We start from the raw sequence: 20714 nt of genomic DNA on the forward strand, positions 1-20714 counted from the left end.
CCCGTAATACAGTGAGAATCAAAAGTAGTCTATAAATGTTAATGGATTTAACGCTTTGTTTGAAAACATAATTCCCAGCCCCTCTCCTGCTCTGTGACCAATGAGCTGACAGCACACTTAGCACGAGTATAACAATTCAGATTACCGCTCAGCTCATTGGTCGAGGAAAGGTCGCGTGCGGAGAAGATACCGGAAGACAACAGATGATCAGCATGGCCAACAGAGAGACAAACACTGACACTGTGGCGCGACTCTGGGACGACAGTACACCTTTGAACAACAGTGCTTGTTCCCCTCCTAGAAAGAAAAAAAAAGTTGCAAAAATACAGGGAGGAATGGGAAAATGAAAACAACTGGCTGGGAAAAGTGCGCGATAACACGTATAAAGCACACTGCACATTGTGCCGGCGCACTTTTTCCATTTGCCATTGTGGACTGACTGACGTTAAGCAGCATGCTTCTACTTGTGGGCACATGATGAATATGAGGGGCGTGAAAGAAAGAGGAACCCTTGACCAATTTGTCCACCAGGCCACGGCAGAAGCAGATATGGTATTTAAACATTGTTGTTGTTGTTGTTGTTGTTTTTAAACCCTCTGGTTAAGGTTAATATGGGCATGTGCAATGAATATCAGCGCTATGTGGCCAGAAGTTTGATAATATAATTTGTTTTGTGTAATAAACAAGGATAGATGACTAATACATAAAAGTAATACATAGATGAATAATGATGATGAGTTATGATGCGTAATCATGGGAACAAGCGGGTTTACAAACTGGAGCAGCTGATTAGCTTCAGAAAAGCTGAAATAATATTTCAACTGAAGCCACAAAGCCCGAATAAGTTGACACAGAAGAGACTTCAGTTTCAAGGCAAGGCAGAGATCCTTCCTTCCCACAGTGATTGTGGTCTTCAACAACTCTTTGAAGACTTGATTAGTCTGAGCTGCAACAACACTTAATTTCCCTCTGGGATTAATAAAGTATTACTGAATTGAATATATATAAAGAATACACATTATATTGAAAACATACATATATATATGACCATACCCATTTCTTACAAGTTGTATGCGTAATTTATACTTTAAAGTCAGTTGATAAACTACACAAACTATATATATATATATATATAAAAAAAATAAATAATATGGAAGGACAGGTCCCTGCACGGTATGTACCACCGGCAGATAGAGGAGGTGGCTGATATCCAGAAATCCTACCAGTGGCTGGACAAAGCTGGACTGAAAGACAGCACAGAGGCACTAATCATGGCAGCACAAGAACAAGCTCTGAGCACAAGATCCATAGAGGCTGGGGTCTATCACACCAGGCAAGACCCCAGGTGCAGGCTGTGTAAAGATGCCCCAGAGACAATCCAGCACATAACAGCAGGGTGCAAGATGCTAGCAGGCAAGGCATACATGGAACGCCATAACCAAGTGGCCGGCATAGTGTACAGGAACATCTGTGCCGAGTATAACCTGGAAGTCCCGAGGTCAAAATGGGAGATGCCCCCAAGGGTGGTGGAGAATGACCGAGCTAAGATCCTGTGGGACTTCCAGATACAGACGGACAAAATGGTGGTGGCTAACCAACCGGACATAGTGGTGGTAGACAAACAGAAGAAGACGGCCGTAGTGATCGATGTAGCGGTTCCGAATGACAGCAATATCAGGAAGAAGGAACACGAGAAGCTGGAGAAATACCAAGGGCTCAGAGAAGAGCTCGAGAGGATGTGGAGGGTGAAGGTAACGGTGGTCCCTGTGGTAATCGGAGCACTAGGTGCGGTGACTCCCAAGCTAGGCGAGTGGCTCCAGCAGATCCCGGGAACAACATCGGAGATCTCTGTCCAGAAGAGCGCAGTCCTGGGAACAGCTAAGATACTGCGCAGGACCCTCAAGCTCCCAGGCCTCTGGTAGAGGACCCGAGCTTGAAGGATAAACCGCCTGCAGGGGCGTGCTGGGTGTTTTTTTTTTATATATATTTTATAGGTGACTGCTGCAGAGGTGACCCATGTCTACCACACTGTAAAGCACGGTTTAAGTTATAACTCGGGTGACTGTGCACTCAAACTGACTGTACGAATGCTGAATGACTCCAGTATTGCCAAAAAGATGTCCTGTGGGAGGACGAAAGCTGAAGCAGTTGTCACAGATGTCCTGTCTCCAAAGGCAATAGAAGAGGTGATCAAAAAATTGAAAAGTGGCGCAACTCCACTCCCATTCTCTCTTCACACTGATGCTTCAAACAAGGGAAATCGGAAGATGTTTCCCTTGGCCTTGCAGTTTTTTACACCAAAGGCTGGAGTTGTCAACAAGATATTGGATTTTGTTGAAAATCCAGATGAGTCTGCAGAGGGAATAGTAAAAATAATACAAAGCTCTCTTGAAAACGTGGGGCTATCCTTAGATCAGGTTTCTGCATTCAGTGCTGACAATGCAAATGTAAATTATGGCATCCACAACTCAGTCTTCACAAAATTGAAAGAGACCAACTGTGGCAGGCATGATCATTTGGGTGTGTGTTTTTTGTACCAGCAGACTTGCCGTAGTACCTCACCAGTGAAAAACAGTCCTTTAGACAAACTGTCGTCTATTCCACTTTTTGTTCACTTTTTCTTGCTGAGCCTGAGAGAGCACATGCCTGTAAGTAGTTGCTATCTGTTTTGTAAGCTTTCCCGCGATAGTTTTGTGTAGCAGTTTAGAGGTTTGTGTGGAAAACTTTCTTTTGTGAAGAAAAACGGCCGCGATGCTAACACGTTAGCCCGTCTATGGGATGTCCCATGTAATGTTAGCATTAAGCTAATCGCTAAATGCGTGAGCCTGATAACCAGTGAAAGGGTTTGGATAAGTTTGTGTTTATGTGTTATATACATTGTAGTGCATGGCTTAATGTTTGATGTTGTAAAGAAAATGCAATTACAGCAGAAATGTAATATTTTATTTTTGTTTCTGTACCAGTTTTACAGGGCTTCAACAGTAAACATCTAAAACGTATCCGCTGACTCCTGGATGTTTATTGTGGACCTGTTAGCTATCTGCCAAGCTAGAAACCAGCTTTACACCCTAGTGAGGGCAGAATACCAACAGTGAGATCCTTCGTGGCAACTGCCATGCACATATTGTTCATAACACTGTGAAAAAAAGCCCTGGACAAGCTCTCAGTAGATGTGGAAAATATTGTCCTGAAGATATACAGCTTCTTTTCCACCTCTGCCAAAAGGAGAGAGTCCCTGAAAGAGTTCTGTGAATGTTGTGACAAGATGGCTGTCACTCAACCCTGCAATCACCCGCCTGCTGCAGAACTGGGACCCGCTGAAGTCATATCTCATCAGCATTGGTGAGGAATGTCCAAGGCGCCTGAAGGAATTGCTGAAGTTGACAGAAGATGCTGCTGGAGTTGAGGGAGAGGCAGACATTGTGGAAGTCTACCTCCTCTTCTGTAATAATGTCATGTGTCTGTTTGAAGAAGTGGTGAAAAAACTGGAGAAGAATGTAACCACGTCTGTTGACCTCTATTCCATCATGGAGTGTTTCCTGACAAGACTTATTCAGAGAAGAGATGATGGGTTCTACGGGTACCTAACAAGACAAAAGCTCCAGCGTCTCTCGCCATCTGATGCTGATGGTGCCAGGCAGGAGTTTACAGCCTTCCTAGACACTGCCATCAGTTATGTCCGGAAGCGGTTTGACTTTTCAGAAGAAAACTGGCTTTTCCACCGGCAGCCCGTCTCTCTAGCATCTGGGAAGATTTCCTTTGATGACATGGAGAAGATCATTGAACGGCTTCACCTGGCTGGCAGGTAAGAAGAAAACATTTAGCAGTGAAATGATAAACCATGTTTTAATAGTATTGATGGTTAAAAATAAACAAATACAATTGATAGATAACATATATAAATAAAACCATAATCATTAACTTTGTTTGGAGTGTATATACACACGCATGCAATCTTTTATACACTATTTTACAAATTCAAGGAGTTCATATACTTAATATAAGGATGGATAAATACATAATAAATAAACTATACTTATTGTATTGTTTAAATGCTATACAACGTTACAAACATATACAATACATTTTTTCCATTTATTTACCACTGTAAATGTTCTATGTACCACTTAGGATTTAGGTCAACTTCTCATCTCTATTGGCAGGTTAAACATCTCTATGGATGAGCTTTATGAAGAGTGTGTCACTGCAACCAGCCTTCTGAAGCACCTCACCAAAGAACACCAGGAGAAGGAAAAGTGGCAGTCCAAGGGAACAGCAGAGAAGTGGATGGAAATTCTTCAGGCAGCTGACCTCCCCAATATGCAGGCTGTTGTATCCTTTGTACTCAGCATCCCATCTTCCACTGGGTTTGAGGAGAGGATTTTCTCTCTTATGAAGAATAAGTGGACTGATGTGCGGAACAAATGTTCTACTGAATTAATTAGAAGTGAGCTCATTGTCAGTCTAAATTATGATATGTCTTGCTCAGAGTTTTACTCTGCAGTACTGAAAGACAAACAACTCCTAACTGCAGCAAGAGCTCAAAAAAAAATACAAATGGAAAAAGTAGTCTGTTTCCACATAATGTAGCATTGAGCTTGAGTTCATGAGTTTGTTGGGTTTTTTTACTTCAACTTTCAGCTACAGTCAAGGCCTTTGAGGCACAAATATTGTGTTTACAGGTGTTCCACAGACTTTTTTTGCACTTTTCTAATTGCACTAAATGTGCACTGTTACAAGAATGTTTTTCTTTCTATTGTTTTCTATTAATTTATATAATTTTAGATTAAGCAGGACAGAGTTCTTTGTGTTAATTTTGTCATTTTGCACAAAGTGAAGCGTACTAGTCTTTCGTTTAGGAAAGAGACCTATTTTATTGTGTTAATGTTGTCATTTTGCGTTAAAAATAAATGGATAAATGATCATTTGTTTCCCATGTGTTCATATCACAAAGAATATGCATCTACTTAAATCAACTTCAAGTCAAATGGTTAAAAAAAAATTTCACACTCAAAAAAAAGAGCTAAAAAAATTCACCACACAGGGAAGGGTGAAGACAATTGGGTCGCCCGGCCCTGGCCACTAGGTGTCCCTTATTTTTTTTTTTCAGGGAGTTGGCAACCCTAGTGGTGCAAAACGGTTGGGGACTCCTGCTGTACAGTACAGAATGCGTTTAGCTTGTCGAATTTACATAAATCTTTGATCGCTAGCAGTGTAACTCTGAAGTGCTGTACTGTATGTTTGGAAGTGTTCTCCCAAACAAACACAACAATGCCGACGAAACGTTTTGCACCCTCAAATGCACCTTTAGGTTTCATTGTTTGTTTTCATTGAGTGTTTAAACAAAAGAGAAAAGTGTGAAAATGTTCATGCCTGTCTGAGAAAAGTGTATAAAGCAAGTAGTGAGGGGTTTTACAGTCTTAACATCTATAATAATTGTAAAAAATAAAGTTGGCTACTTCATGGATTTCACCTACAGTGGGTTATTTTTAGAACTTAACACCAGCGATAAACGAGGGGCTGCTGTATTATTAATAGTAGTGTCTGGGACATCTAATTGATTAACATCAACATTGATTATTATCAGAATCAGAGAATCAGAATCAGAATGGGGTTTATTGCCAAATGTTGAGCAGGTTTACAACATTAGGAAATTGCTGCGGTGCTTCAGTGCAAACATGGTGTCATAAATAACATTTAAATAGACATGGAAAAAATAAAAGTAAGTAAGTAAAATTTATTTATATAGCGCTTTTCACAGATAAAAATCACAAAGTGCTTTACAACACAGAAAATGGGAATATAAAACAATATAACAGTAAATAAAACAATGTAAGACAATAAAACTATAAAAACAGCATAAGAAGAAATTAATCAAATGCTTTTCTAAATAAAAATGTCTTCAGCTGTTTCTTAAAACAATCAATGGAGTCCGTGCAGCGAAGAGACAGTGGGAGAGAATTCCACAACCGTGGTGCCACAGTCTGAAAGGCCCGATCACCACGAGTTTTAAAACGAGTGCGTGGTACCACCAACAGTCTCTGATCTAATGACCTTAAAGCCCGAGAAGATGTATGTGATTTCAGCAGGTCAGATAAATATTGAGCCTGACCATGCAGGGCCCTAAAGGTTAGAACTAAAATTTTAAACTGAAACCTAAAATTTACAGGCAACCAGTGAAGGGAGGCCAAGACTGGAGTGATATGCGATCTTCTCTTGGTGCCTGTTAAGAGACGTGCTGCAGCATTCTGCACAGTCTGAAGACGATTTAAGGCTGATTTGTTAAAACAAGTAAAAAGGCCATTACAATAGTCTAAACGAGAAGAAATAAAAGCATGAATAATCATCTCAAGTTCAAGCTTTGATACCATTAGTCTGAGTTTAGAAATATTCCGTAAATGATAAAAACAGTTTCGGACTAGCTGCTTAGAATGCTGCTCGAGCGACATCGAGCTGTCAAATAAGACACCGAGATTTCTAAGGCTTGATTTTACGTAAGGGTCTAAGAAGCTGATATGCTGTCTAATTTCTGGGACCATATGGTCTGGAGCAATAATTAGAGTTTCTGTTTTATCAGAGTTTAGTTGGAGAAAATTGTCATATAACCATTTGTTGATTTCTGTCAGACAATTACTTAAATTAGACAATTTATAAAACTCAGACATTTTGAAGGAACAGTATAGTTGGATGTCGTCAGCATAGAGATGATAGGAGATATATTTATAGCGCTTAATAATTTGGCCTAGGGGAAATACATAAAGTAAAAAGAGAATTGGACCCAGGACAGATCCCTGAGGTACCCCACACGGCAAAACTGTTGATTCTGATGTGACATGATTCATGCAAACAGTAAAAGATCTCTCAGACAGATATGATATAAACCATTTTAAAACAACACCAGTAATCCCAAACAAGTTCTCGAGTCTGTTTATCATGATACTGTGATCTACAGTGTCAAAAGCAGAGCTGAGATCCAGCAGGACCAGCACTGTGTATTCTCCAGAGTCTGCTGCTAAAAGTAGGGATAAGAATTAAAAGTGCTACGTGGAAAGATATGTGCATGAGATATACATGAGATATATACATGAGAGTAAGAATTAAGAGTGCTACGTTGAAAGATATATACATGAGTGCAGGTGGTGATCAGTGCCAAACATGGAATGATACAGTGAACACAGCGTAGGGTCATGTGTTAGTGGCGGGGACAGTCATATGGTTATTGTTCATGTGTCCAACAGCAGAGGGGAAGAAACTGTTCTTATGGCGAGAGGTTCTGGTGCGGATGGACCGGAGCCTCCTGCCTGAGGGGAGCAGGTCAAACAGACTGTGTCCAGGGTGAGAAGGGTCAGCTGAGATCCGAGCTGCACGCCGCAATGTCCTGGAGGTGTACAGGTCCTGCAAAGATGGGAGTCTGCAGCCAATCACCTTCTCAGCAGAGCGCACAACACGCTGCAGTCTCTGTTTGTCCCTGATAGTGGCTCCAGCGTACCACACGGTGATGGAGGAGGTGAGGATGGACTCAATGATTGCAGTGTAGAACTGCATCATCGTCCGTGTTGGCAGGTTGAATTTCTTCAGCTGCCTCAGGAAGTACATCCTCTGCTGGGCTTTCTTGATGACGGAGGTGATGGTGGGCTCCCACTTCAGGTCCTGGGTGATGGTGGTACCCAGGAAGTGGAATGAGTCCACAGAGGTGATGGGGGTGTCAGTCAGGATGATGGGGGGGAGTGGGGCTGTGTGCTTCCTGAAGTCCACAATAATCTCCACTGTCTTCTGGGCATTCAGCACCAGGTTGTTGTGGCTGCACCAAGACACCAGACGTTCAACCTCCCTCCTGTAGGCAGACTCATCCCCGTCCGAGATGAGCCCAATAACGGTGGTGTCATCTGCAAACTTGATTAGCTTGACAGACTGGTGGGTGGAGGTGCAGCAGTTGGTGTACAGGGAGAAGAGCAGAGGAGAAAGAACACAGCCCTGAGGGGAGCCGGTGCTGATGGTCCGGGAGTCCGAGACATTCTTTCCCAGCCTCACGTGCTGCTTCCTGTCCGTCAGGAAGTCAGTGATCCACCGGCAGATGGGATCAGGCACATTCATCTGGGAAAGCTTGCCTCGGAGATGGTCTGGAAGGATGGTGTTGAAGGCAGAGCTGAAGTCCACAAACAGGATCCTGGCGTAGGTTCCTGGGGAGTCCAGATGCTGCAGGATGAAGTGTAGGGCCATGTTGATGGCGTCGTCTACAGACCTGTTGGCTCTATATGCAAACTGCAGGGGGTCCAGGAGGGGGGCCGTGAGGGTCCTGAGATGGGAGAGAACTAGGCGCTCAAAGGACTTCATGACCACAGATGTCAGAGCCACGGGTCTGTAGTCATTTAGTCCAGTGATCCTAGGTTTCTTGGGGACAGGGATTATGGTGGAGGACTTGAAGCAGGCAGGCACATGACATGCCTGCAGTGAGGAGTTGAAAATGCCAGAAAACACTGGGGCCAGCTCGTTTGCACAGTGTCTGAGGGTGGCAGGAGACACACCGTCTGGGCCGGGAGCTTTCCGAGCATTCAGACTCCTAAACTGCTTCCTCACATCTGCTTCATGAATATGAAGAGTTGTGGTGGGAGGAGGTGGTGTGAAATCCTCTTTTGTGTGGGGTGAGGAGGGGGGTGTTGTAGGTGAACGGTTTGAAGGTGGTGATGGCTCTATGGAGGGGGGAGAGGTGGGGGAATTAGTGTCCAAAGTGCCTCTATTGTTGGGGCCGTTGGAGGTGTGAAGGCTGCCTGATGGCTCGTCTAAACGGCAGTAGAAGTCGTTAAGGGTGTTGGCCAAGAGCAAGTCATCAGTGGAGTGGGGGTTTTAGGCTTGTAGTTTGTGATATTCCTAAAACCTTTCCACACAGAGGCCGAGTCATTCTCTGAGATCTGCTGCTGCATCTTCTCAGAGTGCTGATGTTTAGCAATGTCCACTTCTTTAGTGAACCTGTACTTGGCCTCTCTGTAGCAGTCCCTGTCTCCGCTTCTGAACGCCTTTCTCTTTTCCAGCCACAGCTTTTTGAGTTTAGGAGTAAACCAGGGTTTGTCATTGTTATAAATCACCCTGGTGCGTGATGGCACAGTGCTGTCCTCACAGAAGTGGATATAGGAGGTGACAGTGTCCGTAAACTCGTCCAAGCTGTTAGAAGCAGCCTTCATTGTGTCCCAGTCTGTAGACTCCAAACACGTGCGAAGCTCCTCCACAGCCTCGTTGCTCCACAGTTTTTTAGTCCTCACGACAGGTTTGGAGAGCTTCAGCCTCTGTCTGGACGCGGGGATTAGGTGGATCATGACGTGGTCAGAAAGTCCGAGTGAAGCGCGGGGCACCGCGCGATAGGCCCCGCTGATCGTGCTGTAACAGTGGTCCAATGTCCTCTCCTCTCTGGTCGGGCATTTAATATACTGCTTGTATTTTGGAAGCTCATGGCTCAGATTGGCTTTGTTAAAGTCCCCAAGAGCAATGATGAGAGAGTCCGGGAATGTCCGCTCCGTGTGGAGAATCTGTTCCGCGAGTGCGCACGGAGCTGCCTGCGCATCTGCGTCTGGCGGGATGTAAACAGCGGCCAGGATGAATGAAGCAAACTCCCGCGGAGAATAAAACGGTTTGCAGTGAATAAAAAGGTATTCCAGAGAGGAAGAGCAGTGCTGAGCAATCACTGTCACATCTGTGCACCAGCCACTATTGATGTAGAAGCAGACACCTCCACCTTTGGACTTACCGGAGAGAGCGGCCTGCCGGTCCGCGCGCAGCAGATGGAAGCCCTCCAGTTTGAGCGCGCAGTCTGGGATGTTCTCACTGAGCCACGACTCCGTAAAACATAAGACACAGGAGGAGGCAAAGTCTCTGTTCATGCTTCTCATCAGGGCCAGTTCGTCAATCTTATTCCCGAGTGAGCGTACATTAGAAAGGAAGATCCCAGGAAGAGCGGTTCGCAGTCCGCGTCTCCTCAAACGCACGAGTGCGCCGGCTCGCTTCCCTCTCTTTCGGCGTCTCGCTTTCCTGGTCAGAGACAGCAGTAAATCTGCCGCAGATGCGACAAATATTGGAAATAAATCCACAGGCGTTGTAGTCCTGTAGTTAAGGAGCTCTTCTCTGGTGTACGAATATCCAGAGGAGTGCCCAGACACAGAAGAAATGCACAAAAACAAAACAAAAGTAACGCACTGGAGCACCAGGGCGACCATCCGCGGCGCCATCTTGGTTACATCAAATGGTTGTGTTGGTTACATTATGCACTATTATTTTTGTTCAAGGAGAGCAAAAAATATAAAACTCTCAGCTTGTTTGTTGCCAAAAATGGCCACTTTTTGTGTATGTTCACAAAATGCTATAAAATGTATATTTCTTAAAAAAATTTTCTACTTTTACCGACGTGACTCTTTAAAATAGCACCAGTCCTTTTCATCAAAATCAAAATTGTATCTAATTTTTTTTACTCTTTATAGCCAGTTAGGTTATATATTACCATTAACTTTTCAGATAAAACGGTGATAAAGTACTAATGTTTTCATGAAACTTCCTTTTTTTCCCCCATCTGAGCATCGGGGAAAAGGCTGTCTTGCAATTGTTGAGGTCACTAAAACCGTGAGAACATGGCCGCAGGATGCTATTCTGATGCTTCAGGACTGTTTCCACTGCACAGACTGGGATGTATTCAAGGTGCAGGACACTGACAATCGTGTCGCATTGGACAGTTACACCTCCACTGTCTTGGACTACATCTGTTTCTGTGTGGACAATGTAACAACTTGGAAACGATTCCGTGTGTTCCCTAATAATCCACCCTGGATGACACACGGAGTTCAACAACTTATTCGAACAAGGAACAACGCTTTCAAATCCGGGGACCAGGAGGCATACAGTGCTGCCAGGGCCAACCTGAGAAGAGGCATCAAGACTGCCAAGCAGCAGCACAGGAGGCGTATCGAGGCCAGGTTTGAGAACAACACAAACCCAAGGCAGGTCTGGGAGGGCATCAGGGCTATCACGGACTACAAAAGAAGAACACCATCACCCTCAGCCGACAGTTCTACTCTGGCTGAGGATCTAAATCTCTTTTATGCCCGTTTTGATAGGGAGAACACCGACCCTGTCCTGTCCCCTCTCCCCTCAACCGATCCTGCTCCAGTCCTGAGCACTCATGAGCTGAGGCATGTGTTCCGGAGCATTAACACCAGGAAGGCGGCCGGGCCAGATGGAGTGCTGGGCCGGGTGCTAAAAGACTGTGCTGCGGACCTGGCGGACGTCTTCACCTCTATATATAACACCTCGTTGTCCTGTTCACTGGTACCATCCTGTTTCAAAGCAGCAACCATCGTTCCCATCCCAAAACAGTCAAATGTCACATGTCTGAACGATTTCAGACCTGTGGCACTCACCCCCATTCCCGCCAAATGCCTGGAGAGACTGGTCATTAAACACATCAGAGCTGCTTTTCCACCATCCCTGGACTCGCACCAGTTTGCATACAGGGAGAACCGGTCAACCGAGGATGCGATCGCCACAGTGCTGCACACATTACTGAAGCACTTGGAACACAGGAACACCTATGCACGGCTCCTCTTTGTAGACTACAGCTCGGCTTTTAATACCATCCGGCCATACAAACTCCGTCCCAAACTCCACCAACTGGGACTTAACTCCTCTCTGTGCAACTGGATTGTGGACTTCCTCACTAACCGTAGACAGAGTGTCAGAGTGGGTAAGAACACCTCCTCCACCCTTGTGGTCAACACCGGTGCCCCTCAGGGGTGTGTTCTGAGCCCTCTGCTATACACTCTCTTCACCCATGACTGTATTTCCTCCTGCGCGTCCAATCTCATTGTTAAGTTTGCAGATGACACTACAGTGCTCGGACTTACAGTGGGGCAAAAAAGTATTTAGTCAGCCACCGATTGTGCAAGTTCCCCCACTTAAAATGATGACAGAGGTCAGTAATTTGCACCAGAGGTACACTTCAACTGTGAGAGACAGAATGTGAAAAAAAAATCCATGAATCCACATGGTAGGATTTGTAAAGAATTTATTCGTAAATCAGGGTGGAAAATAAGTATTTGGTCAATAACAAAAATACAACTCAATACTTTGTAACATAACCTTTGTTGGCAATAACAGAGGTCAAACGTTTACTATAGGTCTTTACCAGGTTTGCACACACAGTAGCTGGTATTTTGGCCCATTCCTCCATGCAGATCTTCTCGAGAGCAGTGATGTTTTGGGGCTGTCGCCGAGCAACACGGACTTTCAACTCCCGCCACAGATTTTCTATGGGGTTGAGGTCTGGAGACTGGCTAGGCCACTCCAGGACTTTCAAATGCTTCTTACGGAGCCACTCCTTTGTTGCCCGGGCGGTGTGTTTTGGATCATTGTCATGTTGGAAGACCCAGCCTCGTTTCATCTTCAAAGTTCTCACTGATGGAAGGTGGTTTTGGCTCAAAATCTCACGATACATGGCCCCATTCATTCTGTCCTTAACACGGATCAGTCGTCCTGTCCCCTTGGCAGAAAAACAGCCCCATAGCATGATGTTTCCACCCCCATGCTTCACAGTAGGTATGGTGTTCTTGGGATGCAACTCAGTATTCTTCTTCCTCCAAACACGACGAGTTGAGTTTATAGCAAAAAGTTCTACTTTGGTTTCATCTGACCACATGACATTCTCCCAATCCTCTGCTGTATCATCCATGTGCTCTCTGGCAAACTTCAGACGGGCCTGGACATGCACTGGCTTCAGCAGTGGAACACGTCTGGCACTGCGGGATTTGATTCCCTGCCGTTGTAGTGTGTTACTGATGGTGACCTTTGTTACTTTGGTCCCAGCTCTCTGCAGGTCATTCACCAGGTCCCCCCGTGTGGTTCTGGGATCTTTGCTCACCGTTCTCATGATCATTTTGACCCCACGGGATGAGATCTTGCGTGGAGCCCCAGATCGAGGGAGATTATCAGTGGTCTTGTATGTCTTCCATTTTCTGATGATTGCTCCCACAGTTGATTTTTTCACACCAAGCTGCTTGCCTATTGTAGATTCACTCTTCCCAGTCTGGTGCAGGTCTACAATACTTTTCCTGGTGTCCTTCGAAAGCTCTTTGGTCTTGGCCATGGCAGAGTTTGGAGTCTGACTGTTTGAGGCTGTGGACAGGTGTCTTTTATACAGATGATGAGTTCAAACAGGTGCCATTCATACAGGTAATGAGTGGGGGACAGAAAAGCTTCTTACAGAAGACGTTACAGGTCTGTGAGAGCCAGAGATTTTCCTTGTTTGAGGTGACCAAATACTTATTTTCCACCCTAATTTACGAATAAATTCTTTACAAATCCTACCATGTGGATTCATGGATTTTTTTTTCACATTCTGTCTCTCACAGTTGAAGTGTACCTCTGGTGCAAATTACTGACCTCTGTCATCATTTTAGGTGGGGGAACTTGCACAATCGGTGGCTGACTAAATACTTTTTTGCCCCACTGTATATCCAACAATGATGAGACAAACTATAGGACAGAGGTGCAACAACTAGAGTCATGGTGCCACGACAATAACTTGGTCTTAAACACCAAAAAGACCAAGGAGATCATTGTAGATTTCCGGAAGAGGGGTCATAACAACCATCTGCCTCTCTTCATTGGCAGTGAGGCGGTGGAGAGGGTGAGCAGTTTTAAATTCTTGGGGGTAACTGTGACCGAGGACCTGTCCTGGGGCAACCATATCACCTCAGTTGCACGGAAGGCCCAACAGCGCCTCTACTACCTGAGGAGACTGCGGAGCGCACACATTCCCAGATCTCTGATGTTGAACTTCTACAACTGTGCCATCAGCAGCGTTCTGACGTATGGATTTCTAGTATGGTTCCCCAGCTGCACCAAGGCCGATCAGCAAGCACTCCAGCAGGTGGTGAAAGAAGCTGGCAGAATTATTGGAACAAGTCTGCCAGAGATTAGTAATATCTTCCCCACTCGCTGTCTGAGGAGGGTGCACAGTATCCTGCGGGACCAACATCACCCTGCGCGCCACCTTTTCCATCTGCTGCCCTCAGGGAGAAGGTACAGGTCTATACAGGCCAGAACATCCAGACTGGCCAACAGCCTGTATCCACAGGCTGTGAGGCTCCTGAACTCTCTGCCCCCCTCTCATGGACAATAACCATATCCAACTTCTTAATAGCAATGAACTGGTCTGCATTGGTGCATCATATCTTTATTCTCTTCCCCCTCCTGCCCCCCCCCCCCCCCCCTCTTTCTTAAATAGATAACTATCATATCTGATATCATATCTCACAGTACAATAATATTGAATGGGTTGCATTGTTGTATTTTGTCATGTTTCTCAGGTCTTTGTTTGAATTTCTACGAACATTATTGCTAAGGATTGTCTTATTGCATTGGAGTCACACTGGGTTAATAAATACCCCTTAAAACCCAAGTGTACATATTTATTTTCTTTTTTTGGGTTGTATGGAAGCCCCAAACGCAATTTCATTGTTCTTGACAATGACAATAAATAAATACTACTACATACTACTAGTGTGTGCCCCATTTCTTCCAGGATCACTCTCTTTATAGGTTTTAGTGGACTCCTAGTACTGCGAAGTGGTTTCATGGTACAAAGGGATTGTATTCCAAGATCTGGGAGATTGTAGAAATGAGCAGTGATGCCCTTCCTACCATCTTTCCAGAAAAATAAGTGATCTGGAAGCTGTTAGGCTGACTTACAGCAGCAGCACTTTCTGCACCTGCATAAACTCCAGGACACATTTACTAACTGTGTTTGTTGCTGTATGTGCAGCTTTGAATTTTTTAATAATATATATTTTGTTAATATTTCCGCTATGGTGTCTTGTTATGAAATGTACAAGAGTAAAAGTGTTTTTAGCAGGTGCTTCAAAGCTAAGTTTGACTGGGAAACTCAAAGCTCAGTCTGTATCAACAGAAAGTCACTGCAGCCTGTGTAATATTTCATGCGTCATAATTTATTCTACTCTATCTTGCAAATACATATGTGTGGCAATGTCATGCACAACACACACAACTATTAGATCCTTAAGATCAAACCCGTGTCATTCTTTTGGTCCACTGCAGTAGTCAAAAAAAAGAATAAGTGAAGTGTCCACAAATGGCCAGGATAGAGCCCAGAGTGTTAATGTTTAAAATGTATAATATTATTGATTACAATTCTATACTGTTAATATCAACAATAAGCTTTTTATTTTGAAATTACAAGTTTAAAAAAAAAAAAAAATGCTGTTACATTTAATGCTGTTTCACTGTAATCCTTATAAGTATGGACACAGAATCAAGTGAACAACATTTTGAAATAAGTTTAATTGGAATTTTGTACTATGCAAAAACAAAACAACATATTAAACAAACACAGCCAGTGCCTTCATTTGTCCATTACATGTCAAACATAGCACTGACCCTTAGTCCCTGCTCATCAGCACATGCTTTCAAAAAGAGCTCCATGTCCTTTGCAAACTGGAAAAACAAAGAGGAACAAGTCCCTTGCTCCAGTGTCTTCTTCCTCTGACATGTCTATTAAGACCCTCTGCTGGTCCCCTTGATTTAAGGACAGATATTTGGGCATTGTTACATGTCCACAGAAAGGTGCATTTTGGACAGCCCAGTGCACAGCAGGACGCAGATCTTCAACAACTGCTGGCTCCTGTGTCAGGCAAACGGGGATAAAAAAAACAGTTATTTCTCTGTTGCAGAACAGTTATTCAAATTTCACTAACCATGTAATTACACTACTGGTTAAAGTGAATACTGACCTGACTGACTTCCTGGAACTTGCGCTTTTTCAGTCTGAAAATGGGCACGTGTTGTCCTTCAAGCACAGCTTTGGCTTCCTCTCTCCAGTGTGCAAATAGCTTGCCAGAGCTACGAAGAGTAAGGCCACAGTGAGGGCATGTCATTTTCATGGACTTTCCATCAGCTGCAGTTTTATTGAACACAGAGGGTAGCGCATATGAATGTTCTAACAAAGACTCAGAAAATGGTTCAGATACCGAAGACAAAACCTTGGGGGGGAGACGGGGCTCCTCGAAGAGTACTGCCAGAGGAATACGGGTCTCCTCGGAGAGTTCAGCGGGGAGCAGTCCTGATAATGGTGGCTGACTTGGCATTGAAGAATGCTGACAAGACAATAAATGCCTTGCCATATCCCCACGCCGTATGATTGTAATCTTACAGACAGGGCAGTGAAAGTGTCCTGTTGTCCTACAAGGCAGCCTGCACCGGCATATCATTTTATCTGTAAGAGAAAAAAAAACAAACAAACAAACAGATGTAATTTAAATGTAGTTGTATAGAATGCAATCAATTTGTCTAACAATCAGATTGTACATGTTAACAAAAACATCCAAGCCAACCTCAATAATGAAAGCAAAATGGTATGGATCACAAAAGTTATGTCAAGAAAAGTGGTGAAAAGTAAATAAAAATATTTTATAAAAACACTATTTTTGTTGCAGATGAATGCACTGAACTGTACAATATCAACAGCAACTTTTAAGTCAAAGATACTGCAGAAGTGCTTAAAAAAGTGCATATTTATAACTAAAGTATATTTAATACAAACATACCTTTGAAAGTCAAAGCATTTTTTTATATGCACACTTAGATGCTCCTCAATCTTTGCCCTGACAGTAGGGCTGAAAGTGGGGCACAGAGGGCAGTGAAAGAGTCCTCTGCAACACGTGTTGCATTCCTGCAGTTCTGGCTTTAAGCCCGAATTCCAGATTGATAAGTGCATCTAAAACAGAGAGAGAAACAGATAAACACCACATACACATTTAAGTTAAGGTTTTAGCAGAAATAACAATTTACAGTTGGCATGTAATAGATTTGGGAAGAAAATTATTGAAAAAAAACCCCCCACAAATATTTTACAAGACACTTTAATTTGTGAGACATGTTTCTATTGACATATAACAGTCAATTGAACAGAGGCTAACTAAAATCTGGGCAATAAAAAAGCTGTACAGAAAAGAATGGCGAATAGAAGTATTGAGAAATATATAAATCTGTTTGTGACGAAATTTACAGTGTTGACGCTAACCAAAGGTGTCACAAGTACACACGTTCCTTACTACAGTTTAGATACCTCTGTTTAAAAAGCACTGACTCGACTTTTTAGTCAAGTGGAAGCAAGAAGTACAGGGTCTAAAATATAATTTATGTACAAAATTTTGAAGTAATCTTACGTCCAAAGCACGCGTGCGGGGGGCTGATTTACAAATGTACGGATTACAAAGTACAGATACGCGTGCTAAAATGTGAGAAGTAGAAGTATAAAGAAGTATACAGTAGGCACAAAAAAGTACAGCAGTAAAGTAAAGATACCAGAAAATTCTACTTAAGTACAGTATTGAAGTATTCGTTATTTTGCATCTCTGACGCCAACAATAAATCATGCTCTAATGCAAAATGTGGTTTTTGCTTCTTCTCGCCCACAGAAGCCGTTAATCCAGCTCTCTTACTTAAACCAGGCCCAGGAAAAAGCATATCTGTGTGTTTCTCTGCCATGGAGCACGATGAAAAACATTAAAATAAGGAGGAATGTTGTTGTAACGCAAAAAAAGTGGCAACATGATCATTGTAAGAAAACTAGACGATTCCTAGAATTATGAAATCACTAACGGCAAATTTATTTAAGAAAGACTTAACCAACCTTTGCGATCAACTTGCAAGACTTCCACGGTATCCATGCGTGTTTACGGCTACTGTGGAGGTCACGTGTTTCCGGTTAGTGTGGAGGTCACGTGTTTCCGGTTAGTGTGGAGGTCACGTGTTTCCGGTTAGTGTGGAGGTCACGTGTTTCCGGTTAGTGTGGAGGTCACGTGTTTCCGGTTAGTGTGGAGCTCCACAGTGGCTGCAGCCAGACCCTTCTCCACTGGGATGTCAGCACAGGCCAGCTCCATCCGGTTGTTTCAATTCAATTCAATTTTATTTATATAGCGCCAAATCACAACAAAAGTCGCCTCAAGGCGCTTCATGACGTCACTAGCCGTGTCTGGGTCTAAACTCCGCTGCAGGTCCATATATCAAACGATCACTGTGGCATTACTGAGAGTTGAAAAACTGTCTAAAGTCTTTCATCTTTAATAAAATGATCAGCCTTCTGCTCTACCAGGTGTAACAATTGAGTTTAACATCCAGGCATCCATGAAAACGGAATTTATGACATTTAACGGAGTTAGAAGTTAGCAGGGAGTTAGCTCGCTAGCTTCTATCTAAATACAATATAGCATGTCCTGACTGCGGGGTTTTGGAAACAAATTCAAACGTACAGCTCTGCTATCACTTCCAACATAAATGAAGACCGAAAACTAAACAGCAGTGACGTTTGTAGGGTTACTGAAGTTTGGCTAGCTGGTATATAATGATGTGCTACGTGACCGCTAGCGACACAGCTATGTTAGCATAATATAAACAAGCTAACTTTTTTTCCACTCGATAAAAGTTACCGTGAGTGTTCTCGGTGGTCAGGAACAAATGTAATCGCATGGCAGGATGCTGTAAAGGGACCAAACTTCAGCCAGGAGAACAACTGAGATAATCCATCCACAATACGAGGTTAGTCATTCATATACTGCTGCATGGGCTGGGCTGTAGTTACATCCTAAGGTTTTAAAAACTGAGCTTAAATAAATGATTAGCGGTAATAAAAGCCAAGGGAGGTCAACAGTGATCACTGACTGTTTTAGGAGCTTTTTGAGATCAAATAGAAGAAAATACATAACATTAAACATGTTAACAACACAAAAGCCATATTAAACGCAGACTACTTTAGACCCGGAAGTAGGATTCGTCGCGTCATCACTGAACAACCGGATTGCCCGTACGAGGTTCTCTCTTGTGTATGGCTGTCTGTCATACACCTTCCATCTCCATGATGAGAAGAACTCCTCTATAGGGTTCAGGAAAGGGGAGTAGGGTGGCAGACAGATGTTTAAAAAGTGGTCACTGTTGGTGGTGAACCACTCTCTGATTTGGTGTGTTTTGTGGAAGCGGACGTTGTCCCAAATGATCACATACATGTGATGTGCTAGCCTAGGATGGTATTGTTGACGGTCCAGGAGGATGTCTTTTAGCTCCTCTAGGAAGGTGAGGAGACGTTGGGTGTTGTAAGACCCAAGGACAGCACAGTATTGTCCAGAAGTAATGTAGGCCACTAAGCAACACAGTATGTCCACTAACTGTACTGTGGACATGGATGTATACGTACTTGCACATACTCGTAACGTTCTATGTGTCGCGCAGAGTTGCGCTCAAAGGGAACCCTGTAGACCTGTTTCATCCTCATCTGTTGGTGCCGGAGAACTCGGTCTATTGTGGACACGCTGACAGCATCAATGTTCTCAAAGTTTACATTATCTGCAATGACTTTGTCTCTGATCTCTCGGAGTCTAATGCAGTTGTTCTCATGGACCATATCTGCAATGAGGGTTTCTTGTGCCGCTGTGAATATGGCAACCCTCCCACCTCTATGTGGCATTCTTTCAGCTCTAAAGAAAGAAACATGTGTTGTCAATTGACTGATTTATATGTAAAACTACATGTAAAGTAACAGACCACTTTCACAGGCCTGTAAAACTGTAGTGTGACAAAGAAAGCAATAGCGTACTATACCTGTTGTGTTGTCTAAATGCCTTGATAATGGTGGCCACGGTGAACCTACTCAGGTTTGGATGTACTCTTCGTCCCGCTTCAGCCATTGTCATGCCATGGACAATGACATGATCAATTACTGTTGCTCGCATATCATCTGTTATGATGGTGCGAGGTTGTCTTCTTCTCCCACCTGGACCTTCTCCTCTCTCTTGTTGGCCTCTACTCCGAACTCCTCTTCTTCTTAGGCCTTCACCTCTTCCTCCTCTGATCTCAACCCCTCTTCCTCTTTGGCCTGCAGCTCTTCTCCTTCCACACGCTCGAATGCCTTCATCCATTGTGATTGTTTGGCATCTTCACCAAACTATGCTTTTATAGGTGGGGTCACATCATTAGCAACAGGTGTCTTCAATTTTGAGTCGTTGTGTGTAGTGACTGACGCCAGGTGTGTTCCCTGTGTTCAAAGATTGGTGACTGTGGCAAGCATTTTGCATCACATGGGCTTTCATTTGAGAATATGAGCAGAGTTGTTTTGCAACATGTGTTTTAGCAAGGAAAAATGTGTTTGGATTTATGAGTACAGAGGGTTGTGTTTTGTGAATTGTGTCTTCATGTGACGTGTTTATGGTACTGGAATATGGTGGCTACATTTAGTAAATGTGTTTAGACTACTGGTCATTTGGGTTACAGGATTGGCTTTTGTGTTTTAACATTTGAGAAAAACTGTAAAGTCCTGTTTGTGGCACATTAGTATATGTGAGGGGGCAAACTCCTCAAGATGGGTGGTGACCATGGCGGCCATTTAGAAGTCGGCCATCTTGGATACAACTTTTTTTTTTTTTTTTCAATAGGAAGAGGGCCATGTGACACATCAAACTTATTGGTAATGTCACAAGAAAAACAATGGTGTGCTTGCTTTCTACTTTTTTTTCTTCCACTTCTCGGCCTCCACTCAGTAAGACTGAAAAGTATCATTTTGATATAAATACAAATAATTTATAGATCAGATATTCATTTACAAAAGATTACAAACATGCAAAATGTCAAGGACATTGACTGTAATCCCACATTTATTGGACCATAAAATG

The 20714-nt window shown here is 43.5% G+C and overlaps 1 protein-coding gene and 2 long non-coding RNA genes across 4 annotated transcripts; 1 reads left to right on the top strand and 2 right to left on the bottom strand.

Moving 5' to 3' along the window:
- The first annotated feature begins 2556 nt into the window (after positions 1 to 2556).
- LOC147321422 (uncharacterized) lies at positions 2557 to 5467 on the top strand. The gene is made up of 3 exons (XR_015130939.1): positions 2557 to 2648; positions 2964 to 3805; positions 4164 to 5467. It is a non-coding gene; the product is annotated as an uncharacterized LOC147321422 (long non-coding RNA).
- Positions 5468 to 15784: 10317 nt separating this feature from the next.
- On the bottom strand, positions 15785 to 16837 carry LOC147321423 (uncharacterized). Of its 2 annotated transcripts, none has more exons than XR_015130872.1 (3): positions 16599 to 16837; positions 16035 to 16267; positions 15785 to 15894 (listed from the first exon to the last, which is right to left on the bottom strand). It is a non-coding gene; the product is annotated as an uncharacterized LOC147321423 (long non-coding RNA). The 2 variants fall into 2 exon arrangements; XR_015130871.1 differs by having other exon boundaries at positions 15794 to 15894; positions 16023 to 16267.
- A 2277-nt stretch (positions 16838 to 19114) lies between these two features.
- Positions 19115 to 19964, bottom strand: LOC147321424 (uncharacterized). Its single transcript, XM_086305318.1, has 3 exons — positions 19648 to 19964; positions 19244 to 19523; positions 19115 to 19189 (listed from the first exon to the last, which is right to left on the bottom strand). The coding sequence occupies exons 1-3, from the start codon at positions 19962 to 19964 to the stop codon at positions 19115 to 19117; spliced, it is 672 nt and encodes a 223-aa protein (XP_086161444.1).
- Between the last annotated feature and the right edge of the window lie 750 nt (positions 19965 to 20714).

Source organism: Aulonocara sp. 'chitande type north' Nkhata Bay, linkage group LG9, assembly GCF_057382095.1.
Source record: "Aulonocara sp. 'chitande type north' Nkhata Bay isolate Kocher_YH1m ecotype deep benthic linkage group LG9, A_spYH_male_GT1.1, whole genome shotgun sequence".
Classification (NCBI taxonomy): Eukaryota; Metazoa; Chordata; class Actinopteri; order Cichliformes; family Cichlidae; genus Aulonocara; species Aulonocara sp. 'chitande type north' Nkhata Bay.

Excerpts from the sequence above, each read along its gene's own strand:
- LOC147321424 (XM_086305318.1), bottom strand. The coding sequence starts at position 19,964 with ATGGATGAAGGCATTCGAGCGTGTGGAAGGAGAAGAGCTGCAGGCCAA. Across the intron at positions 19,524-19,647 it reads GCATTTAGACAACACAACAG|AGCTGAAAGAATGCCACATA; the intron begins GTATAGTACGCT and ends TTCTTTCTTTAG. Across the intron at positions 19,190-19,243 it reads AACGTTACGAGTATGTGCAA|TGGCCTACATTACTTCTGGA; the intron begins GTACGTATACAT and ends TGTGTTGCTTAG.